The sequence below is a fragment of the Pelodiscus sinensis genome, chromosome 5, assembly GCF_049634645.1.
Source record: "Pelodiscus sinensis isolate JC-2024 chromosome 5, ASM4963464v1, whole genome shotgun sequence".
NCBI classification, from domain to species: domain Eukaryota; kingdom Metazoa; phylum Chordata; order Testudines; family Trionychidae; genus Pelodiscus; species Pelodiscus sinensis.
Genome location: NC_134715.1, coordinates 65037007 through 65062779, shown reverse-complemented (window position 1 = coordinate 65062779; position 25773 = coordinate 65037007). Strand labels below are relative to the sequence as shown.

The window sequence follows — 25773 nt, the reverse complement described above, 5'->3', positions numbered from 1 at the left end:
GAGATGAGGGAAAGGAGCCGGGAGAGGGCAGGAGAGAGGGTGGAAAAGGGGAGGGGGAAAACTGGGAGGAGGGAGCTGGAAGGGGGAAGCAAGGGGAAGAAGGGCAAGGGGAAGCTCAGGGATCAGGGGTGGGGATTTCACTAGGCCAATGCCTCCCAGCATGGCGAGGGAGGGGGCATCGGCATCCCCGGGGGGATAGGGAGAGGATGCAGAGGTTGAGGTGGGGGATGTGGACATTGAGGGGGAGGGTGTGGAGGTTGAGGAGGAAGAGGTGGGGGGGCAGGAGTGGGAGGAGGGACAGTAGTTGGGGGAGCATCAGGCGCAGGACAGGCACAGGGCACCATGCTCTGCAGCAGGGCCTGCAGGTAACAGTTCCTCGCTTGGTCCTCCGCAGGCTGCTCCCGGCGGAGCTACAGGTCCTCCTGCATCCAGGCCTGGATGGTGCAGTGCAGGGCTCGCAGGGCCTCCAGGTGCTGGTCCTAGTATTCCTGCCACGTGGTGGTGGTCCAGAGCAGGTCGCGGGTGTGGGAGCATGTTCTGGGCGGGGTGGTGCACCCTGCATGAGCAGCTGGTGCATCTGTAGAGAAAGAAGAGAAGTGGTCAGTTCTCCCTGGGGACACAGTGGATGATGCCCAGCCCCACCCCCCCGCGCCATGAAGGCAACCATGCCCTGCACCGTCAGAGCCGCTATGCATGCACAGAGGCCATGGTCAGGATCAGGAGTGGCCCGAGGCTGGCTGCAGCAGCTGGCACCCTAGGCGGTGCGGTGCAATCGGCGTCCCTGCTTACACAGCTGTCAGTGGCCGTGACGTCATCATCGGGCGCCCAGGCCAGCAGCGCCCTAGGTAGCTGTCTACCTTGCCGAGACTCATGGGCTGCCCCTGGTCAGGATGCTGGCTCTCCCTGGGACTGGGAGCTGCCCCAAGACTGCATTCATGCCCCTGTGTCATGTATAGTGTGGCTGTGGTGGTGGGGAGATGTGAAGGGAGGGGGCATGTGTACGGAGAGTGTCCTGCTGGGTCCTGCTCCGGGGTTGGGAGTGTGTCAGGTGTCTTCACACATGCATGTACCTATTGGGCCACGGCCCCTGCGTCTCACACAGCTGGAGCCACCTCACCAAGGGTGGCATGGCATGTGCTCGCATGTGTACAGGTGGCTGCGTGATCCTTGGGAGGCATGTCCGACAAGCGCGGTCCCTGGTCTCCCTCCCTGCCTCCACCCTGGGGAGGGGACTGCTCTGGCACTTACCCGGTATGGCCTCCCTGGACGACCCTGCCAACTCCGGTGCCGGAACAGCTGGCGGTGGCCCCTCTGGTGCGCTCAGGTCGGGGCCGTCCGGTCCTGGCTCTCTGCCTCTCAGGCTGGCATGGACCGCCCTGCTCCCCAGGAGTTGGTTGAGGGCGGGGAGGTAAGGGCAGGTGGCAGCCCCTGCTGCGGGGCCACCCCTGGTGGCCCTGGCGTACGCCTGCTGCAGCTCTTTGACTTTCAGGCGCACCTGCTCCTGGGTGCGCATGTGTCCCTTTCAAGCCATGATAGCCGCTATGCGGCCATAGACGGCTGCATTCCTCTGCCTAGTGTGGAGATCATGGACATTGGGGGCCTGCCCCCAAACCTCAATGAGGTCCATGACCTCCACACTAGTCCAGGAGAGTGCACGCTGTCTATGGCCCCTGGCTGGCCCCTGGATGCTGGGGGAATGGGCGGGGGACGGCTGGCTGTCACTGGCTGCCTGGCTCATTCTGGGGCCACTGGGTCAGAGGCAGAGACTGCTGGCAGGGCTGGCTCTGGCAAGTGCCATCTGGCTGAGTCTACCCCCTTTAAGGGCCCCGGGGCTGGGGGAGAGCAGAGGAGTTTTCTTGGTTTGGCCCAGAGTGGCCATCAGGGGAAACTGGGAAGGGCTGGAGGCCCCCTAATTTGAAATAAGTGTTTATACAGCACTTATTTTGAATTAGCTATTTCAAATTAGGTGTTATTCCTCATAGAATGAGGTTTACCAAGTTCGAATTAAGCGCTTCCACTATTTCAAATTAAATTCAAAATAGCGGTTTGCATGTCTAGACTCTATTAAAGTTAATTCGAACTAACAGCTGTTAGTTCGCATTAACTTTGTAGTGTAGACATATCCTTGGGCTATGTCTAGACTGCAAGCCTCTTTCGAAAGAGGCTCTTTCGAAAGATACTTTCGAAAGAGCCTCTTTCGAAAGAGAGCGTCTAGACTGCACGCGGAACTTTCGAAAGAGCAAGCCGCTTTTTCGAAAGAAAGCACCCAGTGAGTCTGGATGCTCTCTTTCGAAGAAGCCCTATTTACATTCAAGAACGCCTTCTTTCGAAAGAAGCACTTTCGAAAGAAGGCGTTCTTCCTCGTGAAATGAGGTTTACCACTGTTGAAAGAAAAGCCGCGTTCTTTCGATTTAATTTCGAAAGAACGCGGCTGCAGTCTAGACGCAGGTGAAGTTTTGTCGGAAAAAGGCTACTTTTCCCGAAAAAACCCCTGAGTCTGGACACAGCCTAAGAGATTATCCTACAGATATCCAGTTATATAATGACCCTGGCATATAAAATGATTGTTTCTATTTACCCTTGAAAGGTTGTGATTCAGAACTGAAATAGCATGTCACAGATTATGCTAATAATGTTCCATTGCTACATGCGAGCGCACACACACATGTACGTGGAAGCATTAGAGAGTAAGATTTAGGGGGGAAAATTAAAATAACTAAGGTCCTGAGGCTCTCACTGAATTTTCATGATGAATAGTAATAGAGAGGTACAAATCACTAATGGAAAATTAAATACCACTCTCTACAGAAAACCCACAGACTGCTATACTTACCTACATGCCTCCAGCTTCCATCCAGAACACACCATACGATCCATCGACTATAGTCAAGCCCTTAGGTACAACCGCATCTGCTCTAATCCCACTGACAGAGACCAGAAACGTCAAGAGCTTTACTAAGCATTTGTAAATCTCAATTACCCACGGGGGGAAATAAAAAAAAACAAATTGAAAGAGCCAGACGAAATACCCAGAAACCATCTACTTCAAGATAGGCCCAAGAAAACCAACGATAGAACACAGCTTGTCATCACCTACAGTCCCCAAGTTAAATCCATCCAATGCATTATCAATAACCTACAACCTATATTGGAACAGGATACTACACTCCGAGAGGCTCTGGGGGACAGACCTATAGTCTCCTATAGACAACCACCTAACCTCAGGAAGATTCTTACCAACAACCACAGGACATACCACATTAATACCAACCCTGGAACTTTCCCTTGCAACAAACCCCATTGCCAACTTTGTCCACATATTTACTCTGGTGACACCATCACTGGACCTAACCATATTAGTTATATCGTCAAGAACACATATTCCTGTTCATTCAGAAATATAATTTATGCCATTATGTTCCAACAGTGTCCTTCTGCTATGTATATTGGACAAACTTCTCAGACACTTTGCCAAAGAATTAATGCCCACATATCAGACATCAGACATCTTCACAAGGAAAAACCAGTTGCTTTTCATTTCAACCTACCTGGACATAATCTTAACAACCTTACTACATGCATCTCACTTCAAAGAGACTTTAAGACTAGATTACAGAGGGAAACTTCAGAACTTTCTTTCATGCTTAAATTTGACACTTTACAAATGGGCCCTAACAAAGATGCTAATTACCTTAACCATTACAAAGATAGCTTCCCCACTTACCACCCTTGATTAGCCATTCATTGACTCATAAATAGCTATTCTCCCCTCCCCCTCCTTCACCCCACCTTCTGTACTAAATCTGATTTGTCAGTTTAATAATGTGTTCACTTTTTTCATTGTAATCCTTTGGTATATATGGTCATGCCAATTGTCTTCCAGAATATGATCTGAGGAAGTGGGTCTGGCCCAGAAAAGCTCATTGCCTATTAAACCGTCTTGTTCATCTTTAAAGTACTACATAGTTTTTCCTTTTGAATTTTCATGACGAATTCATGTACCTGTTTGGAACCTTCTTAGGGCTCCACATGTGCACAATAGTTTACTCATGTGAATCCAGCTGTAGGATTGGGGTTTAAATCTAGTCACTGCTAAGCCAAGCTATACAAAGTAAAACAATTGTTACCAAAAATATAAAAGGTGTGATTACATAAGGAGTAATTCTTTGGCATAATGCAAAGTATGATAGCTAGTTGTAATGAAATTAAATTAGGAAAAAGGAACGCTTTCTGACACACATCTTTTTGGGGCTAATAGTCTCCCAAATGGTGTAAATTCATTATTTAGAGACATTTAAAGTAGATTGGATTCTGTGAGAAAATATATTGTAGGAACAATTCCTTAGTGGACAGAAATATGGTCTAGATGTCGACAAGTTCTTATCCATCTCTGCTCGCTAAGACCCATGTCCTCATGTCTGCCACAGAGCTTCAGGTGAGCCTAGCAAAAGCTGTGGCAGACATGATAATGATGTGAATCATAGTAATTAGAGATACATAAGAGCTACTGGATACTTAAATCATCCATTAAGATCTTGTTCCCTACAATCTATTTTCGCACTGTGTCCAGTCTACTTTTAAAGGTATTTAATAGTAGGTTTCCATCCTATGGGAGACAATGTTTTTACAGAGAACTTTTTTCAAAAGAAATAACCAGTTAGTAAGAAGTGAGGTGTAGTGAGCATCAATTTGTGCTTCTAAGTACATAGAATCATAGAATCATAGAATAATAGGACTGGAAGGGACCTCGAGAGGTCATCGAGTCCAGCCCCCCGCCCTTAAGGCAGGACCAAGCTCCGTCTACACCATCCCTGACAGATGTCTATCTAACCTGTTCTTAAATATCTCCAGAGAGGGAGATTCCATCACCTCCCTTGGCAATTTATTCCAATATTTGACCACCCTGACAGTAAGGAATTTTTTCCTAATGTCCAATCTAAACCTCCCCTGCTGCACTTTAAGCCCATTACTCCTTGTCCTGTCCTCAGACACCAAGAGGAACAAATTTTCTCCTTCCTCCTTGTGACACCCTTTTAGATATTTGAAAACTGCTATCATGTCCCCCCTTAATCTTCTTTTTTCCAAACTAAACAAGCCCAGTCCATGAAGCCTGGCTTCATAGGTCATGTTCTCTAAACCTTTAATCATTCTTGTTGCTCTTCTCTGTACCCTTTCCAATTTCTCCACATCTTTCTTGAAATGTGGTGCCCAGAACTGGACACAGTACTCCAGCTGAGGCCTAACTAGTGCAGAGTAGAGCGGCAGAATGACTTCATGAGTTTTGCTTACAACACACCTGTTGATACAACCTAGAATCATATTTGCTTTTTTTGCAACAGCATCACACTGTTGACTCAGATTCAACTTGTGGTCCACTATGACCCCTAGATCCCTTTCCGCCATGCTCCTTCCTAGACAGTCGCTTCCCATCTTGTATGTATGGAACTGATTGTTCCTTCCTAAGTGGAGCACTTTGCATTTCTCTTTATTAAACTTCATCCTGTTTACCTCTGACCATTTCTCTAACTTGCTAAGGTCATTTTGAATTATGTCCCTATCCTCCAAAGAAGTTGCAACCCCACCCAGTTTGGTATCATCTGCAAACTTAATAAGCGTACTCTCTATCCCAATATCTACATCATTGATGAAGATATTGAACAGTACGGGTCCCAAAACAGACCCTTGAGGAACTCCACTTGTTATCCCTTTCCAGCAGGATTTAGCACCGTTAACAACAACTCTCTGACTACAGTTATCCAGCCAATTATGCACCCACCTTATCGTGGCCCTCTCTAAGTTATATTTGCCTAGTTTATCAATAAGAATATCATGCGAGACCGTATCAAATGCCTTACTAAAGTCTAGATATATGACATCCACCACTTCTCCCTTATCCACAAGGCTCGTTATCTTATCAAAGAAAGCTATCAGATTCGTTTGGCATGACTTGTTCTTCACAAACCCATGCTGGCTATTCCCTATCACTTTATTACCTTCCAAGTGTTTGCATATGATTTCCTTAATTACCTGCTCCATTATCTTCCCTGGGACAGACGTTAAACTGACCCGTCTGTAGTTTCCTGGGTTGTTCTTATTCCCCTTTTTATAGATGGGCACAATATTTGCCCTTTTCCAGTCTTCTGGAATCTCCCCTGTCTGCCATGATTTTTCAAAGATCATAGCTAAAGGCTCAGATACCTCCTCTATCAGCTCCTTGAGTATCCTGGGATGCATTTCATCAGGACCTGGTGACTTGCTGACATCTAACTTTCCTAAGTGATTTTTAACTTGTTCTTTGTGTATCCTATCTTCTAAACTTACCCTCTCTCTACTTGTATTCACTACGTTAGGCACACCTCCAGACTTCTCGGTGAAGACCGAAACAAAGAAGTCATTGAGCATCTCCGCCATTTCCAAGTTCCCTGTTACTGCTTCTCCCTCCTCACTAAGCAGTGGGCCTACCCTGTCCTTGGTCTTCCTCTTGCTTTTAATGTATTTATAAAAGATCTTCTTGTTTCCCTTTATGCCTGTAGCTAGTTTGATCTCATTTTGTGCCTTTGCCTTTCTAATCTTGCCCCTGCATTCCCGTGTTGCTTGCCTATATTCATCCTTTGTTAGTTGTCCTAGTTTCCATTTTTTATATGACTCCTTTTTTATTTTGAGATCATGCAAGATCTCCTTGTTAAGCCAAGCTGGTCTTTTGCCATATTTTCTATCTTTCCTACACAGCGGAATTGTTTGCTTTTGGGCCCTTAACAACGTCCCTTTGAAATACTTCCAACTCTCCTCAGTTGTTTTTCCCTTCAGTCTTGCTTCCCATGGGACCTTACCTACAAGTTCTCTGAGCTTATCAAAATCTGCCTTCCTGAAATCCATTACCTCAATTGTTCTGGTCTTCCTTCTACCTTTCCTTAAGATCATGAACTCTATTATTTCGTGATCACTGTCCCCATACTGTCTTCCACTTTCAAGTTCTCAACTAGTTCCTCCCTATTTGTTAAAACCAAATCCAGAACAGCTTCTCCTCTGGTAGCTTTTTCATGAATCTCCCAAAGCTAAATAAAGTACCTTCTGTAGGAAAGAAAAACCTACTACCATATGGCTTAGGCGTGATAATGAGCACATAAATTGGGAGTACATAAAGAATATACAATCTTGTCCAGAAAAGCAGCTGTGGATCTTTGACAATGGGCCTGATCCTTGCAGAGGCTGAATGTCCTCAATTGGCTTATTGAGAGGCACTGCTAACCTCAGAATCTTAGGCCCATTGTTAGAAAGGGAAATCCAAGCTGATGCACATGGAAACTACATTACCATAAAAATCCAAGGGACAATGATTTTAAATAGAACAAAATTACATGTGCAAGGTCAAGGCAAAACCGGCTAAAAGACAGTATGAGAGAAAACATTGTGAATAAAAATTCCAGCACAACTTGCGCAAACAGGTCTTTCCAAAATATTAAATTACCTCACACAATACTTAGCTTTTACATGGATGTCTACCTCACACAGATGTTTGTATTAGAGGCCACTTATTGATTAGGACAATCTCTAACATTAGCTCTTATTTAGCTTTGGCCATTTTCTCTTCAGACTCAGAATTCCGCCAAGATAAAATAATCCACTGAACTTTGTGTTGCTGCACATAATATTAAGGTCCCCATGAAGGAATCTTAAAATACTAAGTAATCTTAAAATACTAATACAGTAGCTGGCTTATATGACACAGCTAGTGCTCTGAAGATAAATTTGTATTCTTATTTGTATCATCAGTACTTATAATTTGTACCTTCAGTACATATAATTTGAAACTTTGCATGTCAATTTTCTTCCAGGACTACTTTCATTATTTTGTTTTCGAATGCCATCCTGAAGCACCTGTTGTAAACTATATTATTTGATGCAACTAGCTTGAAAGTCTTTGGGGATAGAAAATTTACTAAATTAATTGCATTTGTTTTTTTCCAAATCTTCATAAAATGCAGCTATAGGTTTGAGCCAATCACTGCATTTGAACTTTTGACTAGTTCAGGACCGACTCCAATTAGGTAATTATTTCCCCTTATCTTCTATAAAGAACAATTACAGATTGTTTATACTATACCCAAGTATTCCATGAAGTTGTATAATATTCACTGATAATCAAAGGAGAGAGGTGACAGCATTTGGTGACCACTGGTTACTTCAAAGTACCAGACCTTCAACTAATAAATGAATAACTCTGAAGTAAACACTGCCTAATAAGTCAATGGAACTATGTTGATTTGCACCAGCTGAGTATCTGTCCCTCTGTATTATGACATGTGGCTTCATGGTGCACCATTTTCTAGAGACAGAAGGGTGCATGAGAATGAACTGGAGTAAAAAGTCTGTAAAAAGGAATGAATCATTATATGTTAGTGCTAGGCCAGGCCTGCCCCCTTTGCAAGTCCATTTGGTGGGGAAAGAAGGAAGAATGTTGAAGGAGCTTTCACTTCTGCTTATGGCACAATTGCAGTCCTTGCTCTTGAGGAAGTGCAGCCCACTCCCAAACAGAGAAGCAAGCCACCCAGAAGAAAAATAAGGGGCACATCTCCACCTGTTGTTCACTTCATATTCCTTACATGCTTATGCAGAGGTCATTTGAAAGAGAGATGAGGGCTATGTCTACACTGCAGGCTTTTTGCGCAAGAACAAGTGTTCTTGCGCAAAAACTTGCAGAGCATCTACACCGCACGCGCATTCTTGCGCAAGTAAATTTACAGTACAGCATCAGAAAACAGGGCTTCTTGCCGAAGAGTTATTCCTCTCCCCACGAGGAATAAGCCTTTTTACATAAGAGCTCTTGCGCAAGAAGGTAGTGTGGACAGGCAACACGGATTTCTTGCTCAAGAAACCCCTATAGCTAAAATGGCCATCAGAGCTTTCTTGCGCAAGAGAGCATCCACACTGCCATGGAGCTCTTGCACAAAAGCACATGGCAGTATGGATGCTCTCTTGTGCAAGAACTTTTGCACAAGAACTCTTGTACAAAACAGTTCTTGAGCAAGAAGCCTGCCGTGTAGATGTAGCCTAGGAGTATGGCTAAGTTAATTCCATTTTGTTTTAAGAATGCAATTGTGTCATTGTAACCCTCAGTTACAATAAAAGCTAGAAAGCTAATTTTGACACAGACAGTCTATTTTTTTCCATTGCATATTCACTTTAGACAGAGGGACATATTGGAGAGGAATATCAGTGAGAGCTATCAATGTTTTTCTCTACTAGACGAATGAGATAAGGAAGACAAGCTGAAATAGACCAGAACCGCACAAGCTCAATGAAGAAGTAACTGTAGCATAAGGCTAGGAAAAAGGCAGCTACAGAAGAGGGTATAGTTGGGTATGTCTACACTACCCTCCTATTTCGAAATAGGAGGGTAAAGTAGGCATACCGCAATTGCAAATGAAGCCCGGGATTTGAATTTCCCGGGCTTCATTTGCATAAGCGGGGCGCCGCCATTTTTAAATCCCCGCTGGTTCGAACCCCGTGCCGCGCGGCTACACGCGGCACGAACTAGGTAGTTCGAACTAGGCTTCCTAGTTCGAACTACCGTTACTCCTCATTCCACGAGGAGTAATGGTAGTTCAAATTAGGAAGCCTAGTTCGAACTACCTAGTTCGTGTCGCGTGTAGCCGCGCGGCACAGGGTTCGAACCAGCGGGGATTTAAAAATGGCGGCGCCCCGCTTATGCAAATGAAGCCCGGGAAATTCAAATCCCGGGCTTCATTTGCAATTGCGGTATGCCTACATTACCCCGCTATTTTGAAATAGCGGGGTAGTGTAGACATACCCGTTGTAACCTAAACAATAATACTAGTAATTTGTTGCCACTGCTGAGCTTACATACAGGCCTCTTAGCAGCCAATTGGCAGGGTTGGCCAATGAGGAGAAAATGCTGCAGCTTGGCTTATTAACTAGCCTGAGGGAAGTGTTGGTTAGCTCCAAGCTCAGCTGAAGAAGTTTAAGCCAATAGGTCCTCATACTGAAAATGTGGTTAGGAAAACATCACCTGACATAAAGCCTATAGGTCCTCATACTAGGCATATAGTTAGGAAAACACCACGGCTATGTCTACACTCGCGGCTTCTTGTGCAAGAATGGCTGTACTTGCGCAAGAATCTGCAGAGTGTCCACATTGCCCGCCCGCTCTTTCGCAAGGAAATTTACAGTGTGGTGTGGTAAGAGAGGGCTTCTTGCACAAGAGCTACGCTCTTTTTTAACAGATGTAAGCCCTCTTGCACCGGAGCTCTTGCACAAGAGGGCAGTGTGGACACTCGGCAGGGATTTCTTGCGCAAGAAAGCCGTATGGCTAAAATGGCCATCAGAGATTTCTTATGCAAGAGAGCATCCACACTGCCATGGGTGCTCTTGTGCAAAAGCACAGCTCGCACATGGCAGTGTGGACGTTTTCTTGTGCAAGACTTCTTGCACAAGAACCCTTGCACAAGATGTTCTTGCGCAAGAATCCAACAGTGTAGACATAGCCCACCTGATTAAATAAGAAAGACATTATTTTAGGAGACTGCTTCTTTAAGCAGGAAGCTATTCTATCACTATCTGAAGGGAACAATGAAAGCAGGAGAGACTCTGCCTGGCTTAAGGTTATTGGCCAAAGCTCAGAATTTATAGGCTGCATTCAATGGAAGGAATTGTTCAGGGCTATTTGTTGTTTTCCATTGATCTGAAACTCTTGGTTTTTTTTAAAGAGTAAACAACAGTGACTTAAGTTATTTTGCTAAGCCTTTGTCCCTTGGGGTATGTCTACACTACAAAGTTAATTTGAACTAACAGACGTTAGTTCGAATTAACTTTGATAGGCACTACACATACAAACCGCTAGTTCGAACTTAATTCGAACTAGCGGAGCGCTTAATTCAAACTAGGTAAACCTCATTCTACGAGGACTAACGCCTAGTTCGAATTAAGCAGTTCGAATTAAGGGCTGTGTAGTCACTTAATTCGAACTAGTGGGAGGCTAGCCCTCCCCAGCTTTCCCTGGTGGCCACTCTGGGCACTACCAGGGAAACCGTCTGCCCCCCTCCCAGCCCCGGAGCCCTTAAAGGGGCACGGGCTGGCTACGGTGCCCATGCCAGGTGCAAGCCTGCCAGCACCCAGCCAGCAGACCCTGCACCTGGCACAGCTCGAGCCGGCCACCTGCTGCCACCCAGCCCTCTGCCTGTTCCCGGGACCAGGCTGGCAGCTCCCGGGAGCCTGCCCAGGTCCACCTGGTCTAGTGCAGACATCGTGGCCTCATCCACGACCTCCGCACTAGGCACAGGAAAGTGGCCGTCTAGGGCAGGATAGCTGCCAGCCTGGCTACCCAGGAGCAGGTGTGCATGAAAATCAAGGTGGTCCACTGAGACCCCCGACCCTGAGCCCTGATCTTAGAATGGCCGTACTGGGTCAGACCAAAGGTCCATCTAGCCCAGTAGCCTGTCTGCCAACAGCGGACAACACTAGGTACCCTGGAGGGGATGGACCGAAGACAATGACCAAGCCATTTGTCTCATGCCATCCATCTCCAGCCTTCCACAAACAGAGGCCAGGGACACCATTCCTACCCCCTGCAGCAAGGAGCCTCCTGCAGCAAGAAGTTCCACAGGTTGACTATTTGCTTTGTGAAAAAGAACTTTCTGTTATTAGTTTGAAGCCTGCTATCCATTCATTTCATTTGGTGTCCTTTAGTCCTTCTATTATGGGAACTAATGAAGAACTTTTCTTTATGCACTCTCTCCACACCACTCATGCTTTTATAGACCTCTATCATATCCCCCCTCAGTCTCCTCTTTTCTAAGCTGAGAAGTCCGAGTCTCTTTAGCCTCTCTTCATATGGGACCTGTTCCCAACCCCTGATCATTTTAGTTGCCCTCCCCTCTCCCACCCTCTCTCTTCCCCTCTCCCACCTTCTTTTCCTGGTCTCCCCGAGTTTTGTTCAATAAAGAGAGTTTCTATTTTTGACCACACGTGTCCTTTATTTTGTACATCAGGAAGGGGGGGCTAGGGAAGGGTAAGTGGAAGGAGGTGAGGGAGGAATGGGGAACGAGCCCCCAATGGGGAGGACTGGGGTGGCTCTGCAGGCTCCTCGGGGTGGAAGCTCTCCTGCAGCCCCCCGATTGACCCCCCCTCCGGATGGCAGCCTGCGGCAAGTGCAGCCGGTCTGATGGCCGAGTGCTGTGATGTGCCAAGTGTGGGCACTCAGGGCACTCCAAGCCAGGACTGCTTTGCAAGCAGGGCACCCCTGAGAACTGTCTGTCTGGGGTGGGGGTCGGGTCCCTTTAAGTGCAGCCCTCGGCTAGCCTGAGGCAGCAGCTCCACACTCTAAGTCCTAATCTGATGCCCTGCCGGCACTGCTTCCGGCCATCCTTAGCCCCGGTTCAGGGTCCACTCAGTGTGGACATGCTAGTTCGAATTAGCAAAACGCTAATTCGAACTAGTTTTTAAGTCTAGATGCGCTAATTCGAATTAGTTTAGTTCGAATTAACTAATTCGAACTAAGTTAGTTCAAATTAGTGCTGTAGTGTAGACATACCCTTGCTTTCTAGCCTTTTTGTCCATGAAGAATGGAACCAGGAAAATGTAGGAGAACCTGAGGACTGAGCACTGGTTGTTGGGGCTAGATAGTTGCACTACATAATTCCACTGACCAAGGAGGATGTCAGACAGCAGGGCTACATCTAGACTGGCCCCTCTTGCGCAAGAGAATATGAAAATGAGACAAAGCAGTAAATATCACCGTGCCTCATTTGCATACTTAATGAGCTGCCATTTTTTGCTGTCTACACGGCTCCTTTTTGTGCAACCACCCCTTGAACAAGAGCCATTCTGCCGCTTATTTTTAATGCAGACGGATCCTTTTTGCACAAAAGCTCCTTGCGCAAAAATGGCAGCTAATTAAGTATGCAAATGAGGCATGGAGATATTCACTGCTTCGCCTCATTTACATATTTTCTTGTGCAAGAAAGCACAGTATAGACGTAGCCCTCTGGTATACCTGTGAAATGCATAGAAAGAAACAGTGATCAGTCCCTACCCAGACCCACAAGGTTTAGAAGCGTTGTCACTGAGTATTTGATCCAATTACAACAGATTGGTGTGACCTAAGGAGGAGATTTGGATCAGTGTGTAATTCTCTAACTAAGGCAAATGGAGCAGAACAATCACCTTTGTTTTGAGAGTGGTCAACACCAAAATGCAGTTATAAATGTAAAATATGTATTGAAGTTAATGTTAAATGTGCATAGTATGCAAGTTGAGAGAGTTTCTGTACTTATGGGCACCTTGCTTGGATTACCTACTAATCAAAGTTTAGCCCAAGGGTTGAAGGATACATGTAGTACATAATCAGCAATAAGAGAGATTGAGGTGTGCAAGTTTAACAATACTGCTTGAATATTAGCAATCAAGTACAGTGTAAAAGTTTCCAGGAGCAACATACCCAGAGGCTGTGTCTATACTGGCACGATCTTGCGCCAGAGCTATGCAAATGAGGCTCAGCGTGGAATATCGCCCTCATTTGCATAACTAATGAACCGCCATTTTTGCGGAAGAGGCTCTTGCGCAAGACGGAGCTGTCTACACTACCCCTTCTTGCGCAAGAAAAACCCCTTTGCACAAAGCCGTTATGCCTGAAAATAATCAGCATAACAGCTTTGCTCAAGAAGGGGCAGTGTAGACAGCTCCGTCTTGTGCAAGAGCCTCTTCCGCAAAGTGGCAGCTCATTAGTTATGCAAATGAGGCTCGGTGATATTCCACGCTGAGCCTCATTTGCATAGCTCTGGCGCAAGATCGCGCCAGTATAGACACAGCCAGAGAGTTGGTAGTGGAGAGCAAATATATCAATGAGTGGAGATTGTCCCTCAGTAAGTCAGAATTTAAGGTAGGCTGTGTGTTAGAAAATACAGTTAAAATAACTAGGTCCTGATGCTGTGAGGCCAGTTACTTTCCTGGCTGTGTCTCTTATGCTGCTCTTGTCAATCCTTCCTGATATTGCTGATGTCTGATGATGTGCTCTGTGTAGATGTCCTTTGACCACTTAATAGAATCAGACATCATGAGTTGCTGCATCAGCCAAGCATAATATGGACAGACTCCACATTGTCTAAGCACTTGCTCATTACCAGGGTCCTATGCACCCAAAACTCCACTGATGAGTGTGTATATTTGGACTTTATAGCCCTTAATTCTCAGACAGTTGACCAAAGGGGTGTTTCCCCCCAATTTAAGATATCAGGCATTGTGGAAAGCCAGGGTCCTGTTTTTGTTTCCTTTGTCCAGTCTGGCTGATTTCAGCTATGTCTGCAACCAGCATACTTAGTTTTGAGTCTGTGTCCACCTATCTTTTGTTTGTATATCATATGGGTCTTTTGATCTTTGTTGTTTAGGAGAAGCAGAAGGAAAGGAACAAGATTCTGTTCCTCCATTTGCTTGGGCTTTAGAATGGCCACAGCAGGAGTGTTTATTCGTTCCCTCCTATGTCCTATTCCTACTTTAATTTTCAAAATGCACTGTCTAACACATCCTGAAAAAATCCCTAACCATAGCAGTGAATTTTCTCTGAAAGAAATGTCTCCAAATATGCAGGCAAAATAAGCCTTAAGCATCCTCCAGTGAATGAAATATCCAACAAGGTTCTGAATAATTCAAGTATCAGCTCCCCATCACACAGAATGAGTTATTAGACACAGCATAACACTGGTACATCATCAAATTCCAACAGCTGTGAGACAGCAATCACATTATAATAACTGCTTCTGAAGATTAGCCTAAAATATTTTTCAGGACCACAGAGCACATCATAAATCATAGCGAATAAGAACATACAGTTACTACAGCTTCTTTCCCAAAATAGGAAACAGGTGGTGTAAAATGCTTTGAGACAGGTCATCAGCTGCAGATGATCAGCTAAGAAAAATAAGAGAAAACTCTCTGGACCCCAAATTAAAACAATCCTAAATAGAAGAAAGATAAAGAATGACTAATATACCCAGTAGTGAAAATACTAGCCCTAAACAAACAATGGGATAGGACCATTTGCCCTAAGCATTATTGACACCAGCTATTACAAAAAAGGAATCTTATAAAATGCCAGGAAAGAGTAGCAATAGTCAAAACACTGGATTGAGAACAAAACTAGGCTGTATTAATAACATCTTGTCCTTATTTTAGAGAAAAAAAGATGTTCAAAATAAACTTGTGAAAGTTTGACAATTAAACTTGTTCCTTTATTGTAACTCAGTAATCTTATAATTCATAACCTTAAAAACCTAAATTGAAACCTTTTATCTCTGGATTGAGTACATTTCTTTGACCTATAGAAAAATAGTTTCATTTAAACCCAAACTTTCCCTGTAATTACAATGAATTCAGTTAGATTGCTGAAATTGGTTTTGGATTCATATTTGTGGCATTTAGAATAGGGAAAAATCTATTAAAAAATTGAATAATCTTGTAGCCCATTGCTGCATTACAGTCTGCCCATTTTAGGGTCCAGTCCAATTTTCATTGAGGTCAATATTCATATTCCTATTCACCTCAGCAGAAGTTAATCAGACCCTTAGTGACTCTTCATAGCCATAAAGGCTGCTTTTAGTCTCACATATATGAAGTTTTCCTGAGTGAAAAAGTCAGACTTTAATTACTGACAAAAGACTAATAATGCAATCACAGTATTTTAACTCCAGTGTATAGTGCAGTATTATCTCACCTCACTACATTGACTATGTTTTTCTGCTTCCCACATACAAAAATGTGCAGCAGTATTCATGAGAAATATTTGACAGAGGTGATGAAATATGAAACTGCTAAAATCAGAGCAATGGCAGAACAAGAGACTAAACTACAAGATCTAAGTGAAGTTCATGTTCACAACAACCTTGTGAGGCTGAGTTTCACACTTACGATACATATATTGCCATTTGCTGTGATCATAAATTATATTTCATGGTGATATTAACTCTGCTGCAGTAAAAATAATAGTGCAGTTTTCTGCAAGAAAGGTGATACCATTGCCAATTTTAGGAGTGTTTTCACTTCATTTAATTTTTCTAAATAAGCCATCATCCAACTCAGTCCCAGGAACAAAACAAAACATTTTTCAAATGACAAGACTCCTTGCTGAATGTTAAAAAGAAGAGAAGCATATTTGAATCATTTAACTTTTCTGGTATTATGGCCAGAACCATAAAAAACATAAAAAATGCCTTTCTGTTGATTTCAGTGGGCTTTGAATCAGGCTTTGAGGGAGAAAAAATGTTAGCCAGTCATTTCTAGATTGATTGTTATAAGCATTGATGAGGAAGGAAAGAAGAGATTGGTATTATGACTCCAATAATAAATTCAACATAGCAGCCAAACTCCTGTTGACTTCAGTAGGAGTACTGAGTTGAAAGGGAAGTATAGTATGCACTAGGAATCTAGTTCAGCAAGTGCTGGGCAAATTTTGTGAGATGAGTAGTTGAGAATGCTAAATACCTTGGAGGTCCTGGACCAAAGTTGACATTTGCGCTGTTGTACCCGGAGTTGCTAATGCTCTAGATGTGCATTTTAATTATTAGAGCTTTTGTACTGAATTAATTCATTTTCTACATAGTACATAGTTATGATAGTATGAGTATTGTGCAGGTTTCATTTTGGTAGGTTAACACAGATATAAAACTCATGCAGACTATGAGTTTAGACTTATAGTCATAATAAATTGTGGTTCATGCATAGATAGCAAGCACATATATGGGCATTAAGTGGTCTTGTACCTGTAGTTTACACATGAAAACTATGGAAGAGCAATTTATCTTCACTGTTTATAAATTCCTCATGTTAAGTAGACTCCTCCCCCCACATAGCTTGTATCGATATTCATCTGTGGAGGACCACAAAATAAATAAATTGGTTTACATGATTTCTTCAATATATAAAAATATAAATGCACTTGCAACTTCCCCAGCAGACTCTAGTATATAAATAAACTGAATTCAGGATTGTAAAACTATTTATTATCATCTGGGACCAGATCTATTTCATGATGACTATATCCATTCAGAAAAAAACACATAATAATTTAGCCTTAAGGAATAGTGATCTATAGAGTGTAATTAGAAAACATGAGCCCGAACCTCAACTGGTATCAATTAACATTAATGGAGCTATAACAATTTACATCAGCTGATGATCTGGCCTCTTGTCTCAGCTTCTTTACCAGCTCTTGCTTCCTCTTCTGTACATCATGAGAATATCTTCTTTACTGAGTTTACTTCAAGTTTCCTCCATTATCTTCAGGAAACTTTTAAAAATCTCACATTCAAGGTATATTGGGCACCCCTGCTTTATGTTTATTTTTCTGCTTTGCTACTGTTCAGCATTGAGTACATTTGTAATATTATATGTAGGATTAAGGGATATTTTTTCAAATCCTCAGTCCTCAGAAATACCAATGCACACCTAACCTTCATATTTGCATATGTGAATCAGAATATGTATCTGCAACTACTGAATTGTAGCTTTTGTACCTATGGCTCCATACAAGTGCATTTTTATGGCCAAACTTTAGATGCCCAGTTTTGGAAATGTGGTTCTAGTAGATAAGGTTCAGTGAAGATAAATACAACTGCAATGGCTTAATAAAGAGCACATTGTATGCTAGTGTTAAAGGTTGTTGTTGGGGTTTTTTTTTCCACTTTGACATACTGGTCAGGACATTGAGGTCTGCTTATGTGTTGATTTCACTGTAACAAAAGTTACAACTTTTTCTTTCCTCAACCAAAGCTTTAAGCAGTTCCTTATAAGCCTGAAGCTGAGGCCGTAGCTATGTTTTCACAGCTTTTACTGAATTATGGTGTGTAAAGTCCATACAATGCAGTCTTATTATATCAAAAGTAATCTGAAGTATGAACAACCTTCTAATAATATTTGCTTAGTAAGTCATACTGCTGATAACAAACAATCTAAGTCAGATTTCATTGGATTGAATGTTTTCAGCTGTGAATAACTTCTGTCAGAAAATGCATGCTTTAAAAGCTAGCTACTTATTCTAATCTCTTATGAACTAGTTATGCTTTCTCAAAGAGATCTTCTGTGGTACAGCTTTGTTATATGAAAATTGCTAAGAGTAGTTTTAATTTGTGATTTTATTATCAATAATGGCACACAAGCTTTTCAATATAACTGCTTCAGTCCTCTACTTTTCCTGATACATGTATTTTATGAAGGGCAATGGCTGCCTTCTTATCTAATTTCTGGTAGTTTTTCAGTTTGCGTACTATGGGGAACCATTTCTGGTACACAACCACAATAATGAAGTCAAATGCAGTTTCTTTGTTTGGCAGGATTGTTGTTGGGAGCACTTTCTGGTTTGCATTCTTAAGCCTTAATGTATTCCAATCAAGGTAACCATTCAGAGAGCCATATGCAAAAATGATTTTTAGAAAATTAATAATTCTAAAAATGATATGAACAATGACTTTGCTTTTTCTTGTGTTTCTAAATTAATATTGTATTGGGATTCCTCTAGGAAATAGTTAGGTCTAGATTGTGCCTTTAGCCCTCTGTAAAAGATGTGTATAAATGGTACCATGCTAGGACTAGCCTGGAGAGGTACTGTGACTCAGATGAACCTCCTCTGCTTTCCCTTTATTCTCCCCCAATCTTACCCATGGCTTGGCAATTCTCTCAGCCCCCCTGACGGTACTGTGTGTTCAAGTTATAAAGAGATCACTTAGCTGCAATATCATTAAATCTGATTAATATTAGATTTAGCAGTCTTTAGTGATGAAAAAGTGAAATAATTCTCTTCTGTGGTAATGTAATATATTAACATTAATACCAGACAATACTATCAGTATATATTAATTACTCAAATACAATTGGACTTGATTAATCAGAAGAATACAAAAACTAAACTTGGTGACTTCTCCAGATAAAAATCAGTCTTCTAGTTGTGTCAGACTGCCTATTTCTTCCTCTTTCACTCTAGTAAAATGAAATACATTCATAACACAGTAGAAAGAAAGAAAACAACTTTCAGCTCTTAAGTGGAGTCTTAGGTCTAGTAATGTAATGAAGATCCCAAATCACAGATCAAAGACAAACACATTATGGAAACATATACTGAATAGTTATTTGTCTAGAGAAACAAATGCAATATAGTTTTCTAGAAAGAAATGTTTTTTCAGTGAGACTGGAATAATTAACCTTCAATACTGAAAGCATTAGCAATTTTTAAATTATGTATCTGATTAGTAAATCAGTTGGGGATGCCTGCACATATACAGAGTGTTTTGGAAAAATACACTATTATCCTAGGATTAATCATTAAAAGGGTATGAAATTCCTTAACCAGTACAGTTACACACATTCCATATATATAAAGCAGTTTTATAATTTGCTCTCAAAAAGTACTAAGCGCATGTACCATGGTACAACTTTATTAATCTGGCACATTTAATCAACACCATTTCCCATGATTGGTCACATAATTGAGAGTCAGTTTTAATTTCTGAATATTTTTCCTTTTTCAAAATATAAACAAATTGAATATAACTTAAAATATCCCCAACAAAAATAAATACTTACCCATAAAACATGTTTATTGTAACTTGTAACACAAACACACGTCGTTCTTCTAAAAAAAGTTCTGAAGTGTATTATGTATGAAACATAATAAAAAGGCAATATTTATCAATACCATCAGATGATTGAAAAGTTTTGTTTATTTTTAATAAGCTGTGTGACAATGTAGGAATTAAATAGTGATAAAAAGCAGGCAGAATATGAGATTTTAAGACTGTCTTAAATAATTTTTAGGCCAAGTCATGCCAAATTTCTATGCATTCGTTTTGACTCCTTCAGAGGAGAGAGGCATACTTCAGAACTACAAACTTTTACTAAACCAGTACAACAGTCTGCTCTCTTTGATTCTGTAAATAAAACTTCCATTTTTAAGGGTGTTAAGATTTTAAGCTAACAAATTAGTCCAAACTAAAAATGTTTTTCAGGTTGTACTTATTTTGTGAGGATACTTAAATTTGCCCTTTTTTAATGGATTAATGAAAAACTTTATTGTTTAGTGATGGTACAAAATTATGTATCTCTGTTTTATATCTAAATATCATCCATGAACACTCAAATCTCAGAAGTAAATGGTAAGACACATTTTTGTTTTAGAGCTAACATTTTAATGTATGTGAACTGTACAAACAACATTCTTCATTCTCTCATTCAACATATCCACATTTTAGATATCACATAAAAACCTCAGGCCAGATCTATACCTGCATAAAATGGCAGTAAATTGACTACAATAGAGATGCATTTATTCACGCCAGCTGAAGATCTGCGCTACTAACATTCTGTTAAGTTTGAAAGACTTGGCAGAACTGATCATTCTACTTACATAACCTCCACAATACATTTTGGTGTAAGTCTTCAAGTTCAGCAGAGCTCAAAGTAGGATTCACAATACTTAAAATTGCTATAAGTAATGCTTATTACTTTGAAGAGGACTGACTGGAACCACCCAATCAAACTGATACTCTTCTACCAATCACATTTGACTCCCAGGTAACAATGAAGTAGGAGCAACTCTTGGTACTGCACATTCCCAGATTTTACAGATTCACTATGTATACTTAGCCATTAATCATATATGACTAAGCAGGATTATTACGTAAAACAAATAGTATCTTATTGCGCTAATGTGTTGATTTAAGAAACAGAATTTAGCCAATCAAGGAATGAAGTATTAAGCTACAGAAAATACTTACGTTAATGATTGACTTCCAGCCTTAAAATGTCTCTAGCTCATTTTTTCCTATGGCTGAGTCATTTAGTCCAGTATATATTTTATTGACTATTTCCAGCTGGCATGACATGGATGCTGTACTGACTCTACCTAATGTTTGTGTAGTTACCGGGTCAGATCCTCATTTGGTTTAAATTGGCATAGCAGTTGTCATAAAAATGATTAATATTCTAGAAAAAGGGCTAAACAGTGAGATGACAAATATTATACAAAATTACTCCGGTTAGTTTAAATCCAAAGCAAACTGGAAAGAGTTACAAAGGAATCTCACAGAATTGAGTGACTAGGCAACAAAACAGCAGATTAAATTCAATGTTGGTAAATGCAAAGTAATGCACATTAGAAAACCATAATACCAATTATACATAGAAATGATGTGACCTAAGTGAGCTGTTATCACTCAAGAAACAGATCTTGAAGTCACTGTGGTGAATTCTCTAAAAATATCTGTACAATATATAATAGTTGTTAGGGAAGGGGTAGATAAAACAAAAAATATCCTAATGTCATGGAATAAATCCATGTAATTCCCACATCTTGAATACTGTGTAATTTGGCTGCTAAATAAAAGATATATTGGGAAAGATATAGGAAAGAGGAACAAAAGTGATTAAGGGTATGGAATGGCTTCTAAGTGAGGAGATATTGAAATAGACTTTTTTTCAGCTTGAAAAAGAGGCAACTAATCAACAGGGTTATGATAAAGATCTATAAAGTCATGAATGACCTTGGCTATTAGCGAAGATGGTCATAGATACAACCCCCAGCTCTGGGTATCCTTAAGCCTCCAACTGACAGAAGATGCGAGTAGATGACAGAAATGGATCACTTAATAATTGACCTGCTCTGTTCATCCCTCTGAAGCACCTAGCATTGGCTACTGTTGGAAGACAAGATACTGTGCTAGTTGGATCATGATCTTATTGAGCACGTACTTAAAGCAACCTCCACCTTTATTCCCTTTGCTAATAAAATTATTATAATTTATTTACGGTGTCAGGAAATGTGACATTTCCTGAAATATCTTCCTTCATTCCTACTTAAAAGTTTAAAATACAGATGAGAGAACTAAGTGTGCATCCTAGGGTTTTATTAGAAAAGATGCTATTATGGGTTACTACGGCTATGTCTAGATTACAAAGATAAGGTGGAAAAAGATACGCAAATTGCGAACTGCAAGTTGCATATCTTTTTCTGCTTTTCTGTCAAAGTGGCTTTTCTGAATTTTGGCACATCTGCATGGTGTCAAATTTTGGAAAAACCTGCTCTTTAGACACATCCCTTTTTCCTTGTAGAACGAGGTTTACAGGGATGATGGAAGAGTGTCTGCTTTTATTTTTTTTTAAAACAGACCCATTCCTTGGACATGGCATTGCTTTTCTGGTATACCCTGGTGTTCTGGAAAAGCACTGCAGTCTAGACATAGCCTACCAATGTTTCCTCCTTGCTGAGTACTTGGGTGGTCACTCGGGGGAGATTCAAATGCTGCCTGGCTGTTTAACACAGCACCAACAGCTGGCATAGTTGGCAGCATGTGATTCTACTTGTGGTGCACATCTGCATGTGCTTTGGTGCACATGGCAAAATTTATTCTCCGCATGGATGGATAAAATAGAGGGAACATTGGTTTCCACTGTTCTATCTAAAAACCTGCCAAGAGACTTAATTTTATTAAGAGATGTATATTACTTCAAGCTGAAATGAACTAAGAGTCTTAATTGTGTGTTTTTTTTTTTTTAAAAAAAAACCACTTGTATTATTTATAATGCACTTTTGAAAGAGCTGGTTCATTAATTTATTTAGGAGGTGTATTATGGCCTGGTGGATAGATCAATAGATTGGAACTCAGACCACCCAGTGGTCATCCTGGCTCTACTGCTGATCTGAGTGACCTTGGACATTCCTATGCCTTAATGTGCCTGTACGTAAAATGAGGATAATGATACTTGACCCCCTTTTAAAAAAAAAAAAAAAGAGTTTTGAGCTCTACTGATGTAGTATCATTACTATTGTCTATAAACAAACTTGGGATCTATGCTTTTCATTTTTCAAGGATTTTCCACTAGGGAACTTCTCTGGTTTGGGATGGTTTGTAGGATATGAGTGGCTGTGAATGTCAATCCTAACAAAAACCCTCCAAAATATCTGTATATTTCTGTATGCCTATGAAATAGGTAAGGCTTTTTAGCACTGTAGGATAGCGTCATAAGAACTAGCCCTGTATTCTGTCTTTCAACAGTGGCCAGCTCTAAGGGCTTCAGAGAGAATGAACATAACTGGCAATCACAGAGTGATCCATTCCTCATTGTCTTTTCCCAACTTCTGTCAGTGAGAGGCTAGGGACCCCAGGGCATGGGTTTGCATCCCTGGCCATCTTGACCAATAGCCACTGATGAATCTGTATTCCATGAACTTATCTAGTTATGGCCTTTACAACATCCCCTGAAAATGAGTTTCAAAGACTGACTATGCATGTGTGAAGAAGTACTTTTTTGTTTGTTTTTTAAGCCTGATGCCTATTAATTAAAGTTGTCCTTTTCACTTATCATAATAAATAAAACTACTGTCTTATACCACTTTACATTCCTTTACTTCAAGTGCTTTATAATAAATGACTTAGACATTCTATTCCCCATTTTATAGACATTTTATTCCCCATTTCATAAACAAGGAAATTGAACCACTGATAAGTTCAGTGACTTGCCCAGATTCACACAACAAGACAGTGGCAGAACCCAACATAGGTTTCCTGGCTGTCCTCATTTTGGAACAAATATTAGTTTCTCTTTACAGGCTCTGACTTTTTTTTGATTTCTTATTTTGCCATGAAGAGTAAATAAAATGCAGTGTGATTAATGACTAACATTCAGTACAATACAAAATGGATTATGTTTACAATATTTTAATCCTTCAGTGTCAAAATCTGCCATGATAAGGGACTACAGGTCTAAAACAAGAAAACAAAACCAGGACCTGTGGTATGCATGGCACATAATGTAAAGTCCAGACCCATGTGAAAAGGGCATACCTTTGTCGACTACGCCGTGTCTAGACTGCTGTGCTGGATCAGCTGATTGTCAGCACAGCTTGGCGGCCATGTTTATTTTAATGAAGTGGGGATTATTTAAATTCCCACTTTGACTATGCTGAATAAACTGCCAAATAAACTGTCGACAGAGCCATGTAGTCTAGACACACCCTGAGGTTTCCCCTTCCTGTTCCTTTTAAAGGTCCATACATGTTGCAGCTGATTGAGGAGTGTGTTCCTCCCCCAACAATGTTGCCTCCTATCAGAGAGACTAACACTGCCATTTTGCCTTTCAGTGACAGTGAAGGAGGCTGGATTCCCTCCTCCTCTGCCCTGTTTGGTGAATATAAGAACGGCCATACTGGGTTGTACCAAAGGTCCATCTAGCCCAGTAACTTGTCTTCTGACAGTGTCCAACACCAGGTGCCCCAGAGGCAATGAGCAAAACAGGTAATCATCAAGGGTCACTCATTCCCAACTTCTGATAAACAGAGGCTAAGGACACCACTCCTGCCCATCCTATCCTCAGGAGGATCTTCCACTTAGACTCCTCTTTTGCTCTGTCTGATGAAGTTGATAATTAACATATTTAGGATTAGGAATTCAAATTGACATTTTTCTTTTTGGTGCTAATGGGAAGACTGACTAAAACGAACCCGGTGTAATGAATTTCTAAAACTTATAAAAATAATTTAATTAAAATGAGAACTAAAAATAAGTTACATTCTAAAATAGGATTATTTGATATTAATTGTTGTTGTTGTTCGTCCTGATATTAATTACAGAGAAATGAATATCAGTTATTTACATCTATGAAAAACAAAGTGCAAATTGAAGGCATTATAAGCTTCATGTGTTGCTGTAGAGATTTTTCAGAGAACAGAAATGTAATGGCCAAGAAACACACGTGTACTGCTAGCTTTTGTCCAGTCTACAGCAAATATGACAGAGTAATGTGTTACAGGCATGGGACTTTCTCTTTGTATCGCTAAATATACCTTGTAATTTTGTGGGGGAATCAAATATTATGCATCCTGAGCTGGTAAAACTGTAATATTACAACTATGAGGAGGAAGGACAGTGTGAGAATGAGTCATGGGAAGATAAAAGATAGTCAAAGAAGAGCTTAACTCTGCTAAGAAAATAAGAATGGCTATAATGGGTCCGACCAAAGGTTCATTTAGCCCAGTATCCTGTCTTCTGACATGACCACTCCCTCTGGGGCCTCTGGCATTGAACAGAACAGGGAATCATCAAGTGATCCTTCACCTGCCATCCATTTCCAGCCTCTCACAAACAGAGGCTAAGGACACCAATCTTATTCATCCTGGCTAATAGCCATTGATGGACCTAACTGTCAGCCGACGGTCAGGGCAGTGTGTGTGTGTGTGTGTGTGTGTGTGTGTGTGTGTGTGTGTGTGTGTGCTGAGAAAAGGTTTAACGTCCGTGACTTTACTGCTAGGACCGGGGTCCCGTCGCAGAGGGCAGCCAACAGGCTGACAGATGCCCCTGTTTATAGGAAGAGCTTATTATACCTCAGATTTTAGCTGCTAGGATACAGGATCCCTTCGCAGCAGGCAGTCTAGGGAAGACTGAGAGATGCCCCAATGGATCTGTCACCTGGGAGTGACATGATCCAAACGCCCAAGCTCTTCCTATACCTGTCCCTTATGACCAGCTGAAGTTCTTTTAAATTGTTCTTGGTTCTGTTATAGCAACTGAAGGACAAAACAGGTTAAAGCTTAAACAGTTACAGGTTTATTAAAGTAGCTTATAAATCATATGGTTACAATGGCTATTGCTCTCTTTCTTAACTGCTAGCAAATACAGATCTTATGGTTACAATGGCTATTGCTGTATTTCTTAACTACTAGCAAATATAGATCTTAATGGTTACAAAGAAAATAAAGATAGAAAATAGAAATAATGGTAC

The 25773-nt window shown here is 41.3% G+C and overlaps 1 protein-coding gene and 1 long non-coding RNA gene across 5 annotated transcripts in view; one reads left to right on the top strand and one right to left on the bottom strand.

Moving 5' to 3' along the window:
- Positions 1-20469, bottom strand: part of ANXA10 (annexin A10) — a 65640-nt gene extending 45171 nt beyond the window's left edge. Inside the window, exon 1 of the mRNA XM_006111697.4 lies at positions 20405-20469. Within this exon, the coding sequence (XP_006111759.1) occupies positions 20405-20422 (18 nt within the window). The 5' untranslated portion in view covers positions 20423-20469. The remainder of the gene's footprint in view (positions 1-20404) is intronic.
- Positions 1-25773, top strand: part of LOC112546253 (uncharacterized) — a 245657-nt gene that overhangs the window by 53619 nt on the left and 166265 nt on the right. The gene's annotated exons all lie outside the window — the stretch shown is intronic.